At 41.2% G+C, this 19,965-nt stretch overlaps 1 protein-coding gene across 3 annotated transcripts in view; it reads left to right on the forward strand.

Moving 5' to 3' along the window:
• Nucleotides 1–535: 535 nt before the first annotated feature.
• Nucleotides 536–19,965, forward strand: part of PCSK2 (proprotein convertase subtilisin/kexin type 2) — a 107,801-nt gene continuing 88,371 nt past the window's right edge. The window contains exon 1 of one of the 3 annotated variants that reach the window (XM_064709197.1): nucleotides 536–1,068. In XM_064709197.1, the coding sequence (XP_064565267.1) occupies nucleotides 889–1,068 (180 nt within the window). In that variant the 5' untranslated portion in view covers nucleotides 536–888. The remainder of the gene's footprint in view (nucleotides 1,069–19,965) is intronic. The other 2 variants (XM_064709196.1, XM_064709195.1) reach the window with 2 other exon arrangements.

Consider the following 19,965-nt stretch of genomic DNA (forward strand, 5'->3'; position numbering starts at 1 on the left):
GGCTCAGGTACTTTCCTGCCAGTCATCGCCTGAAAAATGTTTGGGGATTGCTCAGGGAGCCTGGACACCTTTGTGTTCTTGAGCATCCTGGCAGTATAGACTGGGAGCCAGTGAGGAGCCCTCAGCCTGGGCCTAAGGTTTTCCCCTGTCATTGCACTATCACTGCTTAACTACGTCCCTGTCCCTTTGCTTTTGTAAAAAAGGGGCTACAGGACAGGTTGCAGAGGGCCCTGTGAGCAGCTGGTGCAGGGTTCTGGCTAGTATGGTAGGTCTGGGGTAACTCCAGATATTTTGTGTTCCTGGGTCGAAGAGAGAAGCTGGGCGCCAGTCCCGGCGGATGAGGGTCTTGCCAAAGTCTTTCGTTCTCCAGTCCCTACAGCCACGCGCGTATGAGCTCCAGGTTCGGAGCCTCCCCTCGGCGACCTTCCCGCTCAGCAGGAACAGCCGGTGAAGTCCAGACTCGGCTGGGCTCGGCTGGAGCTAGGAGGGGGCTAGCGTGCGCCGCGCGGGTGCAATCGGGGGCGCGGCTTTGCAGGGGCAGGACTGTGGAAGGTGGGAGTGAAGCGTGGGTGGGGTGCTGGGAAGGCGTGCCGAGCGTTCCGGGAGCCGCGAGCTGGGAGGGAAGGGGGGCCGAGGCGATCCTCCCCTCCATGATTGGCAGCGCGGCGCGTCCCCCCCCCTCCCCGCTCGGTTGATGCTGCCCCTCGGCCGCGGTGGAACGCGCATCCACACCGCCCGGCCGGCTCTTCCGCGCTGCTCTCCTCTTGCCTCTGCTGCGCTCATTTGTTTTAATTTTTTTTTCGTCCTCCTCCCCTCCCATCTTTTGGGCGCTTCCCCTCTCGCCCGCCCGCCCGGCGGGCTACCTCCGCGGGTGCGCAGCGCGGGGCCATGCCTCCGGGGCCGCCGCTGCTTCGGGGCTCCCTCCTCCTCCTCTTTCTCCTGCACTTCCTCGGCCCCCCGGCCAGTGGTGCCGTCTACAGCAACCATTTCTTGGTGGAGCTGCACGACGGGGGCCAGGCGGAGGCCGAGCGGGTAGCGGCGGAGCACGGCTTCGGTGGGGTGCGGAAGGTAAGCCCCCCGCGCAGGGTGGGAGCTCTGTGGTGCCCTTCACGTTGGACTCAGGGCATGCAGTTTCGTGTCGTGGGCATGCCGGCTGCGCAGGGGTGGCCCTGGCGCGGTTCTGGCCGCCCCTCACCTGCGGGAAGGGATTCCTGCTTCTCGAGAGGCTTTGAGGAATAGCGGTGCCAAGAGCAATTGCAAGTGCTCTTCGACATTGGCCCAGCAGGGTGGTTATCTTGGAGGGAGAGCGGAGTTTCCCACATGGTGACTCCGTGCCTTTTGACTTACTACGTAAACATCCTGCCCTGGAGAAGCTCCCATCCTGCGGGGCTGAGGCTGCCACCTGGGGCTTCCCGAACGCCCCTGGAAGGGCTCGGAGCACCTGCGGGAAAAGGAAAGACTCATCTCCATGGAGAAGCCTGCACACAATTTTAATAGAAGATTTCATAGGGGTTTTGATACTCAATTTTTAATGCTGGTGGGCTTCTTTATACTCCGGTTATTCTCCTAGAGAAATAGGATGACCCCATGATAAGTGTGGATGTTTTTCACTAAAAATGTAAGTTGGGAAACTTCAGTTGCCATTGGACGTTGTTTTTGCTCCTGAGGTTCTAGGAAATCAAGTGTAGCCAGAATGTCAGGTCCCCTCCTTGCTCCCAGAGCATCCACCTGTGTTAGAAATCTCTCCCATTCAAGTAATAATTAGACCTCTAAATATTTTAGGGTACAGTAAGACCTTGTGTGAAAACAGGGAGAGGCTGGTAGAGCGCCCTGGTCGTTACAATTCTTGGCACACTTGCTTAGAGGGATGCGAAAGGAAAGCGTGCTGTGAGTATTGCTGCTGCTTGTTTGGTTTTTTTATTTTCCTGGGAGTTATACAATGACAGCCTGGTCCTGCATCCAAGGAAATGAATGATAATACCACCCTGAATTTGAATGAGTGAAATGGCTTTAAGCCTTGATTTAAAAATTAAAATTAAAAAAACATATCAAGTGAGACTCCCTCCCTCAGGTTGCCTCATTTTAACTCCAGTGGGAGCTTATTAGAGAAATGAGGACAAGATTATTGTTGGTGTGACCACAGCTAATTCCTGCTCTGATAAGATGCTTTTGTTTTAGGCACACAGACTTGTGATAGTGACAACTGCTGATCCATTTGGGAAAGGATTCATTGTGTGCATTAGGTTTTGTTATATGAGATTTAGATAGCTTTTTGGTTAACAGTTTTCCTTTTCTAGTCTCTTCCTGATTGTGCTCCCTTCATCCTCTCCTGGGGTTATCTGACTGATAAGGCCCTATGAGGATAGAAGGGTATGTTCCTGCCTAGATCAATTTGTTATGACTTTTGCTAGATGTTTTCAAATGATCCTGTGGTCCAAGTGGGGAAGAGACAGGAAGAGAAAGAGGATTTTGTAGGATGGAGAAATGCAGCTTCTGGACTGTTCGAATCCTCTCCCCTCTACCATGCTTGTGCCCAGGACGCCTCAGCCTCATTAGGAGACATACAGCTTCTACATGGAAATCAGCCTTGTAGCTCACGTGAGCTGGAGGGAAGTCCCTTGAGTGTGCAAGAGGAGAGAGAGTACCTGTTTTCCAGGAGTCACTATGGGGACGCTGTGGACACGGGTGTTTCTAGGAATGAAGCGGAGCAAAACCATAGTGTGATGTGTGTGTGTGCTCATGGCGTGGGGCAGCAGGTAACTGCAGTGGGTCCTGTACTCAGCACATACTGTCTGAAGTTTTCTGGTTATACTATGCCAATCCCTGAAACACCGGTAAGCTTGCCACCCCTCCTCCCCAGCTGTAAGAGGAAATAGCACTCTGCTTTCTGCAAGGCAGTAATTTTAGGGAAGGGGAAAAGTTGGTAGGGTTTGGGTGTGTTGGAGGATAATCCGTGAGAGGTTGATAGCAATCTCTATTAACAGGGTTTGGGTGGTGATAATTGGCTGCCAGTAGAAGCATGTATCATTTATGCCAGTGGCTCTTCAGTTCTCTTCAGCTGAGGAATCTCCTCTCTGCTTTGCTATTGTCAGGCTTGTCTAGCAGTCTACAGTCTGCAGACAGCTTTCATGGTGATATTGACAGTGCAGGAAGTTGAACGTGGCCATGTAGAGAAGGGCAGAGCTGTTAGTGGGAAGCTCTCGAGGGAAACTACTATGTGTAGATATGCTGTCTAATGAAATTTTCAAAAAATACCAGCACACTCCCCACTCCCAAATTACATCACAAAGAGAAGTGGTCTTTTAGCTACTTCAATGACACATGCTGTTAGGATGATATATTGAGTTACTTACTTAAAACAAATCCAGTTAACTTTGCCCATATTGGAGAGGAGCCATGGTCTGAAAATAATCACCTTTGTTTCAGTGCAGTGTAGGAACACAAGAGCAGATTCTTCTTTTTTAATGTATGTGAATTTAAGTTTCATATGAGAAAGATTCCTTTTGTGCCTTTAGGGTATCACAGATCTCTTTTAACATGATTTTATAGGAGCTGGTTTTTAAATTATGTATTTTTAGTGCATTTTTTCCCCCCAATAACAAGGAATCTCTGAGCAAGTGCATACTACATTTACTTAACAGCAGATTTCTGTAAAAATACATGAGAAAGCATTGCCTTTAAGATTAATATTATGGACTGCATGATGTGCTTTCTAATTGATTCTTTGGCCATGCTCCCTACCATCATTTTGAAACCCCTACAAGATGTCAGGTAGGCTAAATGTGCTTTAAATTCATGGTTGGTAAGTTGATTGAGAAGGGCTTGGTACTTAGATAAATGCTTTGGTGCTTTTGTTTAGGTCTAGGGTCCTAACGTGTCAAAAAGAGTAGTCAGTTTTTCTTTAATCTTCCCTGAATTAATCCTGAATACAGACGTCTTTCTAATGCTGATTGTGCGCTTTGATTCTTATTTTAATATTTGCAAATTTTCAGTCCATTTTTACCTGCTAAAATTGATTCTGTGTATTTCTGGTGAAAGAGATGCTGGGATAAAACATACATTTTCTTAAAATGGTTAATCTTACCATCTCTGAGCATTCAGGAATTGTGAGAGTGCCCCCCTAATATTGTAAGAACTGCAAAAAGAACAAGTTTTTGGTTTTGATTGATTTTGCCCCATTTGATTTATTTGCCTGTTGGCGTGGTTGTCACCAGAATACGTTTCTTAATGCAGGCTGAAAAAAGCTGCTTTCTGATCTTGGCTTGCAATTTTCAATTAATTTCTAGCAAGGAGAGGTGGAAGATGCATTTAGAAAGGTCTTCTCTTTGGAGATCAGAGTTTAGGCATCTCTTTCCATTTCATCAACAACAGCGAGACTGAGAGAGTCCACAAAATGCCAACATAACTAAAAGGCTAAATATTTTACATTGGCGTTTTAACAGGGTTTTAAACAGCTAGTGGCCCCAGATTTTAAAATAAGAACCAAACATGGATTTGAAAACATGGAGAATTTTGTTTATGTTGCCTAAAGCTGTTCTTTTTTTACCTTGTATCACCTGATTCCTTATCCCTCTAAATCTTGCAAAACTCAGTCTTACCTGTCCCAGCTGTGACTGCTTTGCTTGCTGTTTTTTGCTTAGGAGGCTGCTTGTTGAGGACCAGGCTTTGTGAAACCAACCAGTAATTTCTTGATTAAACGCTGCAAGCGTTCAGGTTTTCTTGTTTTGCTTTTTTTTCTCTTTTTTCTTTACCTTGCATAAATACAGACTTATCCAAAGCAAAATTAACAGATAAAGAAGCTATATTTCTTACTGCAGCACAACCCACTTCCCTGCATTTAGGCAGGGAGCCTGTGAGGTGGGAGTTGATGTGGTGTAGAAGGCAGACCAAGAGGCAGAATAATGAGTTCACAGCCTTGAGAGCACTTTGCTGGGATTTCTGTCTGAGATCCTGAACATTTCATCCTGGGATGCACATACTAAAACCTTAAAATGTCCTCCTGTGCAGATCAACCTCTAAACGTGGAAAATAGATGTTTGCTTCTTTTTTTTTTTTTTTAATACTTTAATATTTTGTGTTTTGCCTTCGATGCGTAAACAGCTCCAGGAGCAATCACTAACTAACCTGGAACAAACAAAAAAAAATTCCTGTTACTTAAATGTAATCAACTATGCGCATGAAAGCTGTAAATTATCAAGAAGATCTGTAAATCACAGACTCAAGCACATCCCTAACCCAGTTTCTGTAAAGCTCCTTCTCTACTAGACACTCAGACTGTTTGCTGGTGGTGAGTGTTCTCTTTGAACTATGAAATAACTACCTTGTCAGATTTTACACTTGTTTGAGTGTAAAACAATAGGGTTAGTCTCCCCTACTGTAGATCCCCGCTGTAACTGCTTCATTACTGTTTTGAATATGTGCTGTAGTTGTTTCTCAGCAAAACGTGCAGATTAAACCTTACCTTTACAGATTTTTGGGGTTTTTTTTCTGAACTACAGCTCAATCAACAGAGTTATGGAATTCTCTCAGTTTATAAAGCTGCCTGCATTTTTAATTTTATATATTCCATATTGTTTGGACCCATTTGCAAAACAGAACATGTGGTAGAGACCCAGCAACTGCATCACAAGTGCAGTTCTTTTTACACTTTTTTTTTTATGCTGCAGCCCAATAGGGAAATATGCAATTATTGGTTGTCATTTACAATATATTTAGTTTTGCCAGTGTCAAGGAGAAAACCTGTAGGAAGTGGACAGCATTCCCTGAATGCTGTGATCCCAGCATACCGGAGCATGTTGTGTACTAATCGATCTGCTGCCATCTAGCCCAGAGTGCTGGGCATGCTTGGCATTTGTTTATTAGCAGGCAAATGGTCCCAGCAGACTGGGTCTGCTGCTTGTCTCCTTCAGAAAAGGACAGAGGTGTTTGAATTTTTGTTATCTTTTTGGAAATCCAACTGTTGTGTGAAGGTGAAAGATAGCCTTTTATCTTCTTCACATAACATGCCAGATGACAAGATATAAGTGTTGGGGAGGATGAAACAAGAAAGCCTTTTAAATATGACTGCCTGGCAAAAGATTTTGAGAATATAGAAACTATAAGCGAGATTGAAATGAAAGCAACCTTTGAGATACCTTAGTTGAGACCAGTTGAATGTAATCCCCCCTGGAGGAAACAATTCCCTCTGCAAGCAGGCAGGCCTAAGAGTCAGAGCAGGCCTTGCAGCTTGGCAGACGGGGCCCAAAGAATAAGATCTAGGGTTTAACACGTAAACATAGTATGGTAATGTAGTAATTCTTATAGGTTGTGTGGAAATGTTAGAAGATATGCATGCTGTAGTAGATTGGTTAATGAGAATCTGCATATTCAACACTAAAGATGATTTATTGTGTTGTAACGGGAGCTTTGCTCTCTTTTCGCTCTTTTTTGGCGCTTTCTTATCTGTCTTCTCCCTTATCTCTTTGCTCGCTCTTGCGCTCCTCTTCATGCCCTTTTCTTTCTTTGTCTCTTTGTCTTCCCTCTGCACTTCTTCACCCACTCCTTTCTACATGCTCTCCGCTCTTAAACTTTTGCCGTTGACTCTCTTACACTTTAAGCCTCTCTTCTCTTGGCCCTGCTCCGAGCTGCAGCTGGCAGCTCACAACAGGGCCCTGCACCCACGCCCTTTGTAATAAACTACAAGTTATACGACTTAGCTTCAAAGAGATCTCATCTCCGTCCATCCCTACCATGCGTGACCCCCGTCACACCTACAATAAGACCCTGCCAACTCTTAGGAAAACTTGTACTGCTGTAACTATACTGATGTGGTTAAAGTGGGGAAACAAACCCAATTGCACTGCTGTTGCTATCAGTGTAGGAGAACAATATTAGCAGAAATTTAATTTCCACTGGAGCTTTTAACAAGAAAACCGTGTTGATTTCAAACAAACAAACAAAGAAAACCAAGCAAAAGCAACAGCAACAGAAGAGCTTCTTGACTCCCTGGAATATCTAGGCTGATAGTAGTTACTACTTAGTGCAGCTAAATGGAAGTTTGCATATGACCCTTAATCTCATCCATCAATGGAGTTGTTAAATTAAAATTGAGACATGCAACTCAAGTTTCAAAGGCTTGTAATCAAGCAGTTGCAAAGTAGTTGCCAAAGCGTAGGTAGAGTTTATCTGGTAGATAGTTTCCATTAGTAAGTTCTGAGAAATGTCCATGCTCACAGAATATTCTGTGAACTGGAAATCAAGCCAAATTGTTAAAATTAATGATAAATTATGCCAGTTCTTACTAAAATATTATAGCTGAGAAACCCTTTTGTGCAGGTCTAGTCCACAGAATGGGTGGGTAGTTTCTGTGTGAGCAGTAGTAGCAAATTCAGTGCTGTTAAGAGATGTAAAATTTACCTTTGTCCTGCAATGTTATTCCAGTCATCAGAAACCCTGTTCTTCTTCTTTTTTTTTTCTTTCAACTTTTTCAGATAATTAAATGGGTCAGGTCTCTACAGGATGCTGCTGCATGGCGGCTATAAATATTGCAGTGAGCAGCTCAACACTTCCATCCATCCATAGCCTCTGGTGGGAGGAAGCTGAACTGCTCGAGTATTTGTCAAAGTCTAGTGTATTGCTCTTGTAAACCAAGGCAAACTCTGCATTTAACTCTCAGGAGTTCATTGAAAAGGCAAAAACCCTGTGCTACTGAAATGGAGATTTAATTTCAGCTCAGCAGGCTCAGGCTGTGTTTTGTGACAGAAAGCAGCATCCCAGAGAGAGCTGCATTTGGTGTGTACTGCATGAAGTTCTGAGTGGCCATGATGCACAGTTTATCAAGCAGTGTGAAATACAATTTGGTCATAGATTTATGACAGTAGCTCAGCAGTGTAACTCAGCTGCGCTGGCTCTGTTTGGCAAGTAGCGGGAGCTTGGACTTAAAAAAGAAATTTGAGCTTGGCCACTCTCTCCATTTATACACTGTGATATAAATAAATAAATTGGGTAGTAACAGCTCTTTCACAAGGAGTGAACTGGGACATTGTCCTATATTACCTACCTTCTTAAACAAGACTTCTGTGGAAATATTACATTCTTAACTACTTTGTCCACAGAAAGCAAATGGTAATATTGACCTTGGTGTTTACATCAAACCAGTTGGCACATGTGTCCCAGATACTCATGACTGAACTAAATTATTTGCTTACAAGATGAATAAGATGGCAATATGTCAGAGAAGTTTTATCCAAAGAATCAACCTATAAAAACCTGAAACACAGCAAATATATATTTAAATATTATTATTATTATCATTATCATTATGTAGAGAAATTTGCTGTTTCAGATGATTGTTGGATACAAAACTAGAGCCAAAGAGGTAAGTCTTCCTTGTATACATAGTAAAAGAGGTGGAATATAGCCTTCCCTTTCCTGATGACAAAGGATCCTTCTTTCTACCTACTCATTTTTTATGAAAAGCCAGTGAAACGGAGGAGTGTGATTCTGAAATGTGCTCTGTGGGTGAGTACTGCCTCTGTCACCTACTGTGCAACACCAAGGGCTGCAAAAGCTTCTTTTTAAGGCTTTTAGCTGCAGCCAAATATGGTGAATTAGCTATAACCATGACAGTTGGATTCCCATCAGTCCCATGGGGACTTTATGCTTCCCTGTATCAATTAATTTTAGAACGGTATTTCAGTTGAACTTAGCTGTTTAGAAGTTACTTAGAGCCATTTGTAAAGTGGAACTGGCAGTTCAGAATTTGAGTGACGTATTCAAAATCAGAACTGGAACACATTTACACATTTGGAAGAATTGGCTGCTAATATTGATGGAATGGTGGTTGTGGATTATGACATCATCATCTTGACAGCATTTCCACATTTTAATTTTTATATTGCCATTTAAACCACCAAACTTCACAGGCAAATGTACTTTTCATCTCTTAACTGTAAAACCATTCAATTTCTCCTACAATTAAGATATAGTTCAGAATAGAACCATGTCAGGAAAGCTAGTGGATATTTTTCTTTCTTTTGATGAAGAGTAAAACAGTGTGATTCTGTAAAATCCCTTTCCCCCCTTCTATCTGAACGGTTATTATTCATGTAAAATATATTATATGTTGCTAGAGAAACCAGTTTTTCAAGCTCTAAAGGATGAAAAATTTTCCTTTCCTACATTTTTCTTGCTTGACTAATGTCATAGGAGCAAGATAACATACAAGCACATACTGGACTGAAAACAATTTCTGCCAGCAATTGACTTCCATCATTTATTAATTGGCAGTAAAAGATTTAATTCACAGATGCTTGAAAGGTCAGTGAGGGAGGCCCTGGGAGGAAGGGTAAGGGGTGGTGTTGGGTGTTGCTGTTTGCTTTCCTTCCTCATCATTATTGCTAGGTATAAGTCATACTTTTTTTCTTCTGTCTACCACAGAGCTCTTGATCCCATTCAGAGCAGCTGCTCCTGGTTGTGAAGTGACCATTATGCTTTTTTGTCAAGAGTCAACAGAAGCTCTCTCCAGGTTGTGGTGGTGTGAGTAAAGGATTTGCCTCTGACCTGATCTTGTGGTAGTGAGGCTAGTGTCTATGACTTCCTCCTAGCAGAATCAAGAAACTTTACAAAAATAAGGAAAACAGCAGTGTTCCAAAATGTTTTCTTTTCTTGGCTCTGATGAAAATGTTTTTCTTGAGGCTTCCTTCCCCTGCTTTTCTCAAGCATACTACCTTATGTTAAAAAAAAAAAAAAAAGAGAAACAGTGTGACCCTTCTGTCCTTTAATGTTGCAGTTTTGTTTCTAACCCGTGGACTTCTCTCCCATGAAGCATATATTTTTTGAAGGATCTGACTGCTTCTCTGGCAACTGGAAGACTTTTTCAGTGTGCTGTAATAACAGAAACCTCTTTGTGAAGCACTTGCTGTCTATTGGCTCTTCCTTGGCAGCCTAGCATTAAACAGACATGAAGTAAAAAGGAAAGAGTAAAGGTTTTGAATTGCAAGAGTGGTCAGATCTTGTAAAAGTGTCAGTAAGAGCTAGCATCTTTGCATTAGAGTAATTCACATAATCTGTGCCTTCTTGAATAACTCTTATCAGTAACCAACTAATTTTGCTCTGAGTTGTTCTTATCCGTCTACTTCATTCAAGTTTAAGTTCCTGACTCTGCTTTTAGATGCTGCATGAGCTAAGCACTTGCACAAATGTTTATGTAGCCACTTGGTTACATGAATGTAGACTTAAAAATAATGCCCAAATGCCTTACTGGAAATCAGGATTTTAGTGTTTAGCAACGTCTTTCCCCTTCTTCATTGGTGAAGTTTAAGTACTGGCATTTTGTGTCTGGGGCATGCTGCATCTGAATGTTGTTGTTTAAATAGCAAACTTTAGCTCATGGCTTTTATCTCTGTGTTTCTGAAGCTGATGTGACACCAGGCTCCTGTGTGACAACAGTAGTCAGCCTGCTTGGTTGCATGCTTAAAAGGAGAGATGGGTTGGCTGTAAATCAGGAGTGAGGCAAAGTGGCCTTTTATAAGCAGTGCTAATTGCTTCAGCAATATTGATCTATCTCAGAGGCATACCATAGCCATTTAAATTTGCAGACTCTAACTGAATCAAAATGTTTTTTATGAGTTTTTTCTAAGGAAGATCTACTGATAGGAAGAAGAGATTTCTGCTCAATATTGCTTAAATATATTACAACCTTTAACAAATATTTGTTGTTAAAGAGGTGCCTGATTTCTCACAGATATATTACATGTGTAGATATACCCATTAATATATGTTTGCAATGGCACTTGGCATTTTACATTTAAGAGTTCCATATCACAGTCTGTAATGCTGTGCAAACATTAATTAAGTGAATCCTATCAATAAATAAAATAACTAAACTAGTACTTATAGGCATATGCCATTTTACATAGGAGGCAACTGAAACAAGAATGTTACTGCTCTAATTGTTAAAGATTCTCCTAATATAAGAAGATACTGAAACTCGTGTCTTTGGAAATTTAGTTCTGGCTCTGTCCTAGAGCAGAGTTGCTACCATGTTTAGCAAGAGCAGAGAGGGAAATAGCAAAGGAAATGGTCATGGTTTGAATGACCTTGGAGAGAAGGTCGTTTGAGGTGTGTAAACTTACACACAATATTAGCATCTTGAGAGATGCTTTGAAAACACAGCAGAACATCAAAAAAGTGACAGGATACCTTGAGGTACAGCTCCAAGCAGGAGACAGGTACTTAGAGCCAAAATTTTATTCATTTTTGTTAATAAAATATAGACCTGGCAAAGCCACTTCTGGATTACCATCCTTTTTCCTCCCTTTATTCTTACAGCATGACTGCCTCAGACTAAATGAGTTATGGCTAATTAACTGGGTCAAGTACTGACTAATTATCTCTAAAGAATGTCTGGAGTCTGATTTCTGTTTGTCTTCTCATTTTTGTTTGTTTAGGTTTGGGGGTGTGTGTGTTTGTTTATTCTATTTTGTTGTATTCCTTTGTTATTGTTTTGTTTTGTTTTGTTTTTATTGGGTGGAAGTGTTTTTGTTTTGTTTTAATGGGATGGTAAAATTCTCCCAATTTGTGTAAAAAAATTATGTGTAACACATACTTGCTTTAAGAAAATTTGATTGATTCACCTTCTCATGAAATCTTATTTACTTAATTATTCTAAATTATGTGTGTGTTTAGTTGATCTTTGTGTGGTTGTAATGGAATTGTGTAGCTGAATGATTGAAGAGGTTTCCTCCTTTTCCCAGTGGTCGTTTGTTGCTGCTAAAAATGACAACACAGTTGGTAGATGCTCCCAGTGACTTTTTTGGTACTGAACTCCAGAATTTTTTCTTGTTCCCAGGGCTTGACTGAGGTGCTTTTCTTGCTCACACACCCACAGCCACCCCATTTATGTACGAGGATATAATGATGATTGTTCAGCCTTTATTTCAGCCTGTCAGCCAAACATAAATAATCACCTACTCCTGGTAATGACAATCTGGATTAACCCAGACAGTCCAATTTGAGGTCTAGTGTATAAGCAACATTCTCCTCAAAATCTGGGAGGTATCCTGCTTTCCACAGGGCATGTGGTAGACTTGATAATGGTGTTTACAGTTACTGGGGAATAACAGATAAAAGTCTATAAACTGCACAGATCCATTCCTATAAATTAGAATAGCCATTTTTAAAGTGTCAAATGACTTCTTCAGTTCACTGATAAAACTATCAGCAAATCCAGAGTATTGTCACTGATGACTTGATGTGCTTGCAGGATGGAGCTCTTCAGTGACAAACCTAACAATGATACAGATCAGTAAAACCTTACACCTGTGTGATTCATTCAATTGCAGATCAAATTCCTAGTATCACAAACTTGTAACCAAACCTATGAAGCAGTGTTTTGTAAGTGCTTGGAAACACTGGGTGGGGTAATCGAACAACAAAACTGATGAGAAAATGACAGTAGCCATTGAACATCAGAATTGATCTACCTGAACAGCAGTGCTTCTCTTACAGACTTCAGAGTAGAAGAGCTCCTGGGGCTCAGCTCTGCTTGTATTCTAACAAGGCCACCTCAGAGAAGTGAGATGGATCATGCTTTGAAAGAGCCTTTTTTTTTTTTTTTTTTTTTTTTTTTTTTTTTTTTTTTTGCCATGAATTGTGCGGGGCATTCAGATGAATTCCATGCGGACAGATTTGACATGTAATTATAAACGCAGTCCACAACCGGTTAAGTTTCTTCCATTTACTTTTTTTTATTAAACACCTCATGTCCAGCTATTGAGGAGACTGTTTAACCTTGTTCTTGCTGCATGCAAGAGGGATTAGACAAAAGGCTTTGTTTTATCCTTTTGAATAAAATAAAATCATAAGGTACATATTCTACAAATTCTTTGGACATCACTTTTGACTTTACACTGTTTCTAGAGGAGAAAATATTTTGCTGTGGAGATGAGGAAACCTTTGAGAAACCATTGGAAATGACTTCTGCTGGCTTGAGAGGATGTAAGAGAACTTTCTAAGCAGTGTTGCTGTGTTATTACAGAATACCCACTATTCTAAATAACACTAGCAAGTGGTCTTGTTATCATGTGTGTTAAAATATTACCATTGAATTTTGTATCTGTCTAGTTAGTCTTGGTCCCTTCTTACTCCCACCACCAGTTGCTGATTCCTTTAAAAGATGGTTGGATATTTATATGAAACAGAGCTGAAAACACATGAAAATGTCTAAGACAAGCATTTATGAATTAATTTGTAAGAGAAATTTTCACTTTGTGTTACTAAATTGATTTCACAAGGATGATCTTATGATGTTTTCATATGAAATGTACCTTCTGGGAGTGTTGAAGCTATGGCTGTAACACCTCCACCTGCCAGATTTGCCAAGAGAAGCAGATTAGACTTTGGTGGAGGCAGCTGGCTAGGACACAGGTACAAGGGGAACTGAGCTGGAAGACTGAATCATAGCACTCGCACCTGGGCCTGACTGTGCCAGTCCTTGGGGCTGAGGAGCTTGTGCAGAACTCTGGTTACAATGGAAATCCTTATTTTGTGCCTTCAGCACAATTATAGCACACAAATGAGCAAGTGTGAATCCTTGCCTGGGGCCATGGGGACGCAGTAGACTGGATTTAATGTTGGGTAATCTCTGGTGCAGCTTTAGTCCTCTGTGTTATTTCACATTTCTCTACCAATGTTTGAATTAATCCTTTCGTGTTTGTGCTTTGTTCTGTGTCATTTCGGTGCCTGAGGCCGCCTGTGTTTCTAGCTGGCTCTTCCCTTACATGGCCCTTATCCTTAAAGTGAGTGAGTGTTTTTGACTTCAGACTTAGCTCCCATTTATGTATTTAAAGGTAAAATAATTTCTAATGCTAATTGGGGCGGGCAAAAATTAGAGCAAGAGAGTTTAAAAATGATTATTGAATATTTATAAGCATCCTCAGTTCTTGGTGAAACTGGGATGAAAAGGTTTCAAAAAGGTTTCTAATTTCTGCTATGAGGTACTTTGTTGTACTTCACTTACAATGGTAACTGAAGGTGTGAGGCCTGTGGGGCCTGCAAAGGCTCCAAATACATTTATTTGTACTGGGTTTATTTTCTATTTATTTCTATTTATTTTCTATATATTTTCTGTTGGTGTAATTACTGAGCAGTAATGGGATGAAGGAGCTCACCTATGCCAGTTTATGGTTCCTTTCAAAGTCAGGAGGGATAAGCTTGGGCAGTGCTTGGACTCCATGGGGAGAAATGTTTTGTGTAATACTTCTTTAAAGAAAGAAAAATATTAAATTATTATTTGGGGGATGGGTATATATTTTTTTCCTTTAGCACCAGTGTTTGAACTCTCACATCCATGGCCACATATTCATACTAAGGCAGGCAAGGAGCTCTAAGGAGGGTCTGTGTCAGCCTGGCTGTGTGAGTGCTTTCTGTGAATGCCATTCACTGACAGATCCATTTATGCTGATTTAGGTGACCAGAGAAGGTGATAACTTGCTATAAATTGCCCTTCTTGTATTTATAAATGATTTTGCTCAAAAGAAAGTTGTTGCAGACTATTGTCCCCATTAGTAATTTGGGAGAGGAACCTTAACAAAAGATTAAAGTAAACTGATTTTAGAATATTACAGTATTGGGGAGAAATCATTGGAAATTATGCACATAAGTTAGCAGAGTGCTGTAGGTATTCTGCGTTAGTGTGAAAGGCAGTATGGGAAGGCTGGGCAGAGGTAGTTCCCGTTAAAATAAGAGGGGGCAATCCAGGTTGTTCCTAAGCTTTTTGTGGGCACCATAATGTATGTAGGGCTCTGTAGTGAGCCAGTAGAATGCAATGTTAAAGACAAGGAGCCAGAAAAATTTTATATTAAAGATAAGCCTTGGAACCAATGTTCATGTTTTTTTTGTATTCTATATGACCTCTTAAAACTAGTGACAGACAGTGAATGCTGGACCTCTCCCTGAGAGCCAGATAAAATATTGATGCCACTGGCAGCTTAATTCGACTTGGGAATTTTCTTAAAAATTTATTGCTGCTTCATAATACCTTTGCTAGCTGGGCTTTTCTGGTCAGGAGATGCTGATGCTTGTTTTCTGCTCAAGGTGGTCTCACTTGCTGCAGTTTTAGAATGAGGAACAGTATCTGATTTTAGTCTTTCTGTGGCTTTTTTTTAAACTTCTGCACTGCTTTGCAGCTGATATTGATTTTCTTTGCTTTGTAGCAGCGAAAACTGCAACTGGTGTCACTGTGCATATTGTTCAAGGCAAGACTAAGAAAGAAGAGCAGTTTGATTTTGTCAGGTAGACAAGATGGGATGGGAGCCATCAGCTCTGGGGTACTGTCTCTATGTGCTGCCCCATCCTGGATCATCCTAGGTGTCTCTGAGAAACAGGCTACTTTATACCTGATTTTTCCTTCTCAAAGCAGTTGAGGGCTCAGCAGTGGACTGTCTTTTTCTCCCTTTTAGTACCAGGGAATGGCATCTCTCAGGAGCAATGCTTGGGCCTGGCAGGGAAGAATTGTAGCTGCATGTTTACAGCACATCTTCCCAGCAGTGGCATCTAGGGCAGCACAGATTCACTCCCTTTTCTTTCTGGGGAAAGACTTGTAAGAAGAAGAGTGCAAAATGGTTAGGAACCATGAATTAAACTTACTCATTTTTATTTCAGTAATAATTACACCTCAACCTCTGTGATTCAGCAGTAGCCTGAGGACAGGTAAGAAACCTCAGATGTATTAGTGCTAAAACTGTGGACAGTTTGAAACTTGTCCTTCTTCTTTCTGTACCAAATGGTGCATCTTGGCAGTCTTCATAGAATCATGGATTGTTAAGGGTGGAAAAGACCCTAAGATCATCAAGTCTATTTTGATTTTTGAGTTAAGCCTCTTCCACTGAAAGAGTTTTTCTTTGCTGCATTTAGTTGATCACTGAATTTTTAAAAGTTATTTTCTGGTCCACATTCTTCAGGAAGAGGGTTAAAGACATTTCATTTTTGCTCCAGAAAGTGTTATTAATAACCACAAGGAGGCTGCAAATATGAAGAAAAGAAGGAGACAGGTGGATATAAAATGTTTTGCTCTGTTTGCTGTTTTGTATTTGTGATTCTGGTTTTGCTCATATGCATTTTCCACCAGTACTGTTATACAAATATTGCAAGTAATGAAGTGCTTGTAATTCCTGAGATTCTGGCAGTTGTGCCTTGTAATGGACAATATTTATACATCAAGGCAATAACTAGGCCTATTTCTAAATAATCCTCCTCACTTGAATGTTAAAGTACTTTCCAGTAATTAGTTATCTTACTTAACTGCTAATTTTTTTTGAGGGCAGGAAGCAGTGCTTTTGTCTTACAAAAAGGACCTGAGCCACGAGGCTGAGTGCATTATTGTTCCATGGTACATGCTGAGCCTGCTGCTGCTGCCAGAATAGTAATTTTACTCCATAACAATTCCAGCTTTACAGCTACAAGATTACAGAGCAGATACTGTTGATGACACTTCAAAGTCTTTATGTACAGGAGATCTGTTTTAATTTCATTTCAGTATTTGCACTGTTTATTTGTGTTATATAGCACTATTTGCTCTTTGGCTATAGCTCCAAATCAAAAGACATTTACTGGAGTAGATGATAATGGGAATGTAAATCCTCCTGTGAGCTGCCTGTGTCCTCCATTTGGTTGGGACCAATAAGTTACTGGCCTGGTAGTAGGAGTCCCTCATAATTGGAAGTTTCAATCATTCCTTGTATTCACAGATCTTAGTGGAAAATCCTCTTCAAAGCTTCACATTTTAGGCCCTTTCCCTGGTGTCTGATTTCTCCCAAATGTATGTTCATTGATTTCAAGGATTTACTGCAGGGTTTAGATTCTTCCTGAAAATTGCTTGGTTTCTGCTATTAATTATTCACAATTACCAGTGCTGTATCACAATCTTTCAGGTATTACCTTACTGAGCTGCCTTCCTAGGTGTCTCCCTCTGGGTTTGATTGATCTGGTGTGAAAAACCATGTGAATCGTTAAATATCCAAGTTCCTCAAAGATTACTGGGATAACTGTGGAAAGAGTGGAATAATCTTAGTCAATCTTATTACTTTGTCCATAAATCTAGTCATTGTTGTACTAATTGTAGTTGCTTATGGTCAAACTTGAATACACCAGCTTTAAAAGGTTACTATATGCAATATTGCTTCCTGCTAAGAAGTATTAGAGACTAACCTTATATGGAAAATAAACAGCAAATATCTGTTATTATATATTTCCAGATATGTTCAGAATTGCTTGGTCTAATCCTTAAAGGAAGAATATCAAGATCAATATTTGACTGCATTTGATTTTAATGGTTGATACTAAAATGAAAGTAAGAAAAGTAGCTTGATTTAATGGAGAGAATTAGAAGACTAATTGGGCCACAGACAGCAAAGGATGGTATTCAAGCTGTAACTTGTAATCTGCCTATTTTGATTGTTTTTCCCCTACATGTTTTTCAGGCATAGAGTAATGTATTAAGTGTGGGGGAAGGGGCCTTTTCCTGGAGAGCCAGAACTATTACCAAACTCTGGATTATGTAAATGCCTGATCACCCAGCAGGTAAAGATGTCAGATAGAAGTTTAAGTGTAAATCTGCTTTTTAAAACAGTTATCTAAACCAAGACAGAATTTGAACTTTCATCGCTGTCGTGGTTTAGGCCTGGCACAATGCCAGTGTCCCCATGAGAATACCCTCTCCCTGGTGTCTGCTGTGAAATGTGACCAGGAATAAGCAAAGTAGGCTCCAGCTTAGAAATAAAGAAAACTTTATTAACTAAACTACAAGAAAAAGAGGGGAAAAAACTATAAGGGAAAAAAAATTAAAGCCTTACAAAAAGCACTTTCTTCCTCCTCCCCACTGAAATTCCTAACGCAATACATTCTCCCAAATCACCAACTCTCAGTCCAGCACCACCCTTTAGAATACTCAATCCTCAGTTCATGAAGAGGAGTACTTCTTGCCCCATAGGCTTCCTCTGGAAACACCGTTGAAACCTTGCGTGCTTCCATGTCACTCAGCACCGCCCAGAAAGTCCTTTTGCCATTGTGACATCTTCCTTCCATGCCCAGTGCTCTCACCACTGTGCATGGACCAGAGCTGCTTCTAGGGTTGTCTTTTAAGGATGCCTTGTCTCACTCCAAAAAAAAGGCACAGTCTCTCCTTCGGGACATCTGCCCTCCCAAATTTTTGCACCCCCTGGGGCCGAGGGGTACCCACACTGAACCCTCCTGGTTCTGAGGTACTGCCTCCCCCTAAATGCAGTCTCTGTGTCACAGGAAAAAAAAAATGGTTCCGTCTATGGCCACACAAGAAAAGTCCAGCCAAAAGGCCACTCCATCATCTCTCCCCCCACTCAAGAGTCTTCTCCACTTCCCTCGGGCCTATCCCTTGTTATGTCATCTCTTATCTCTCTTCTCATTCAGCTCCAGGAGGATCAGCATCTTTGCAAGGTTTCTATCATGCAGGAAAAGGGTTAAAAATTTCAGTCTCTGCCTGTCCCAGAGCTCCTGCACTCCCACGCTGCTCTGGCCAGGCACCTTCTCGCTGCACTGCCCCCTTCTCCTCCTTGGCCAGCTGCTATCACATTCTGTCGCCGGCTCTCCCTCTCTCTCTCCTGGCGTGGCAGGGTGGCTGCCCGATGCTCCTCCACCCTTCCGTCCTCAAGAGCCTCCTCACCTCCACCTCTGTCCAGGACCAGGCCTACCGCAGGGCTGCCCCTCCCCTGCCCAGCAGCAGCAGCTGATGGGGGAAGGGAGATCCAACCTCTTTGCCTTGAAGTCCCAAGGGAAACTCCCAGCGAGGAAGCTCTGATTTTAACCCCTGTGTGTTCTCAGAGGTGTGTTCAAACCCCACTGGCCACATCAGGTGCCAATGTCAAAATCTGAGCACCCATTGGTTGAACCACAGCATCCCAGAATTCCACTTCCTGGTCAAACCAGCACAATAGCTCTGACTCGGAGGATATGTACAAAGTGCAGGAGACTTTGCTGGCCTTTACTGTGAGGTTTCATAGTCTTCTTTCTCCTTCTACCTCATCTGTTGTATTTTTCACAAGTGTGTGGAGCTGAAGCTAAATACTCTGATTATTCACCCAGAAAAGCTTTCCAGTCAGCCATGCAGATCAGCTCCAGGGAACCATAATGATTTTGATGAAATCTCCTTAACTTTTCATAAACACTTTAAAAGAGGTCTTTTTTATCGGAGCAGAATGCTTTGATTTTTTTAAAAAGTTACTTCATGCTTATATATCATACAGAGTGGAATTTTAACATGAAAATTAAATGCTTTCATTTCATTGATAGTAAATGTTTCAATTAACACAAAGGAATACTTTGAAGAAAAAGAAAATCCAAACTTGCTTACTCATTTTTGGAATTACGAGATTTTAGACTTTCAGAATTCACCATCTTCTGTTCCCACACTGCTTTCCATGTATAGTAAAGTATGTTTGTGGAAGTGTACCAGATATAGTGATAGATTGACTGAAACAGGAAGTAATTTCATAGAAGGTGATTTATATTTATGCACTGTATATATGTGTATACAGGAACAGAATCTGTTTTATGGCAGCATGATGCCGCTACCTGTATTCAGCCCAGGTTTTCTCAACATTTTTTCTATCTAGACGTCATCCTTGGTATTTCAGTAAAGAACTTTGATCTCCTGCTAAGATGTTTATGTTATCATGAAGTACAGATAATAAAAAGGAAAGGAACAGGCTGTCATAGCTGTTCTAGAATATCTCTTTTAGAAAGGTATTTTACAGGCAGGGTAGTCAAACCTTTGAAGTTGAAGTATTCATAGCATTAATGTGTAACTTCCTAACCATTTTTTCCAACTTTTACAACGACTAGCTTAGTTTAAAAATGTGCAGTTAGTTGTTTAGATTTAAATGTTCAACTAGAGTGTACCTAATAAGTTCAAATGGGGAAAGAACTGATCACTTGCGATTCAAGTGGAGCTTC

This window comes from Zonotrichia leucophrys, chromosome 3 (genome assembly GCF_028769735.1).
Source record: "Zonotrichia leucophrys gambelii isolate GWCS_2022_RI chromosome 3, RI_Zleu_2.0, whole genome shotgun sequence".
Lineage (NCBI taxonomy): Eukaryota > Metazoa > Chordata > Aves > Passeriformes > Passerellidae > Zonotrichia > Zonotrichia leucophrys.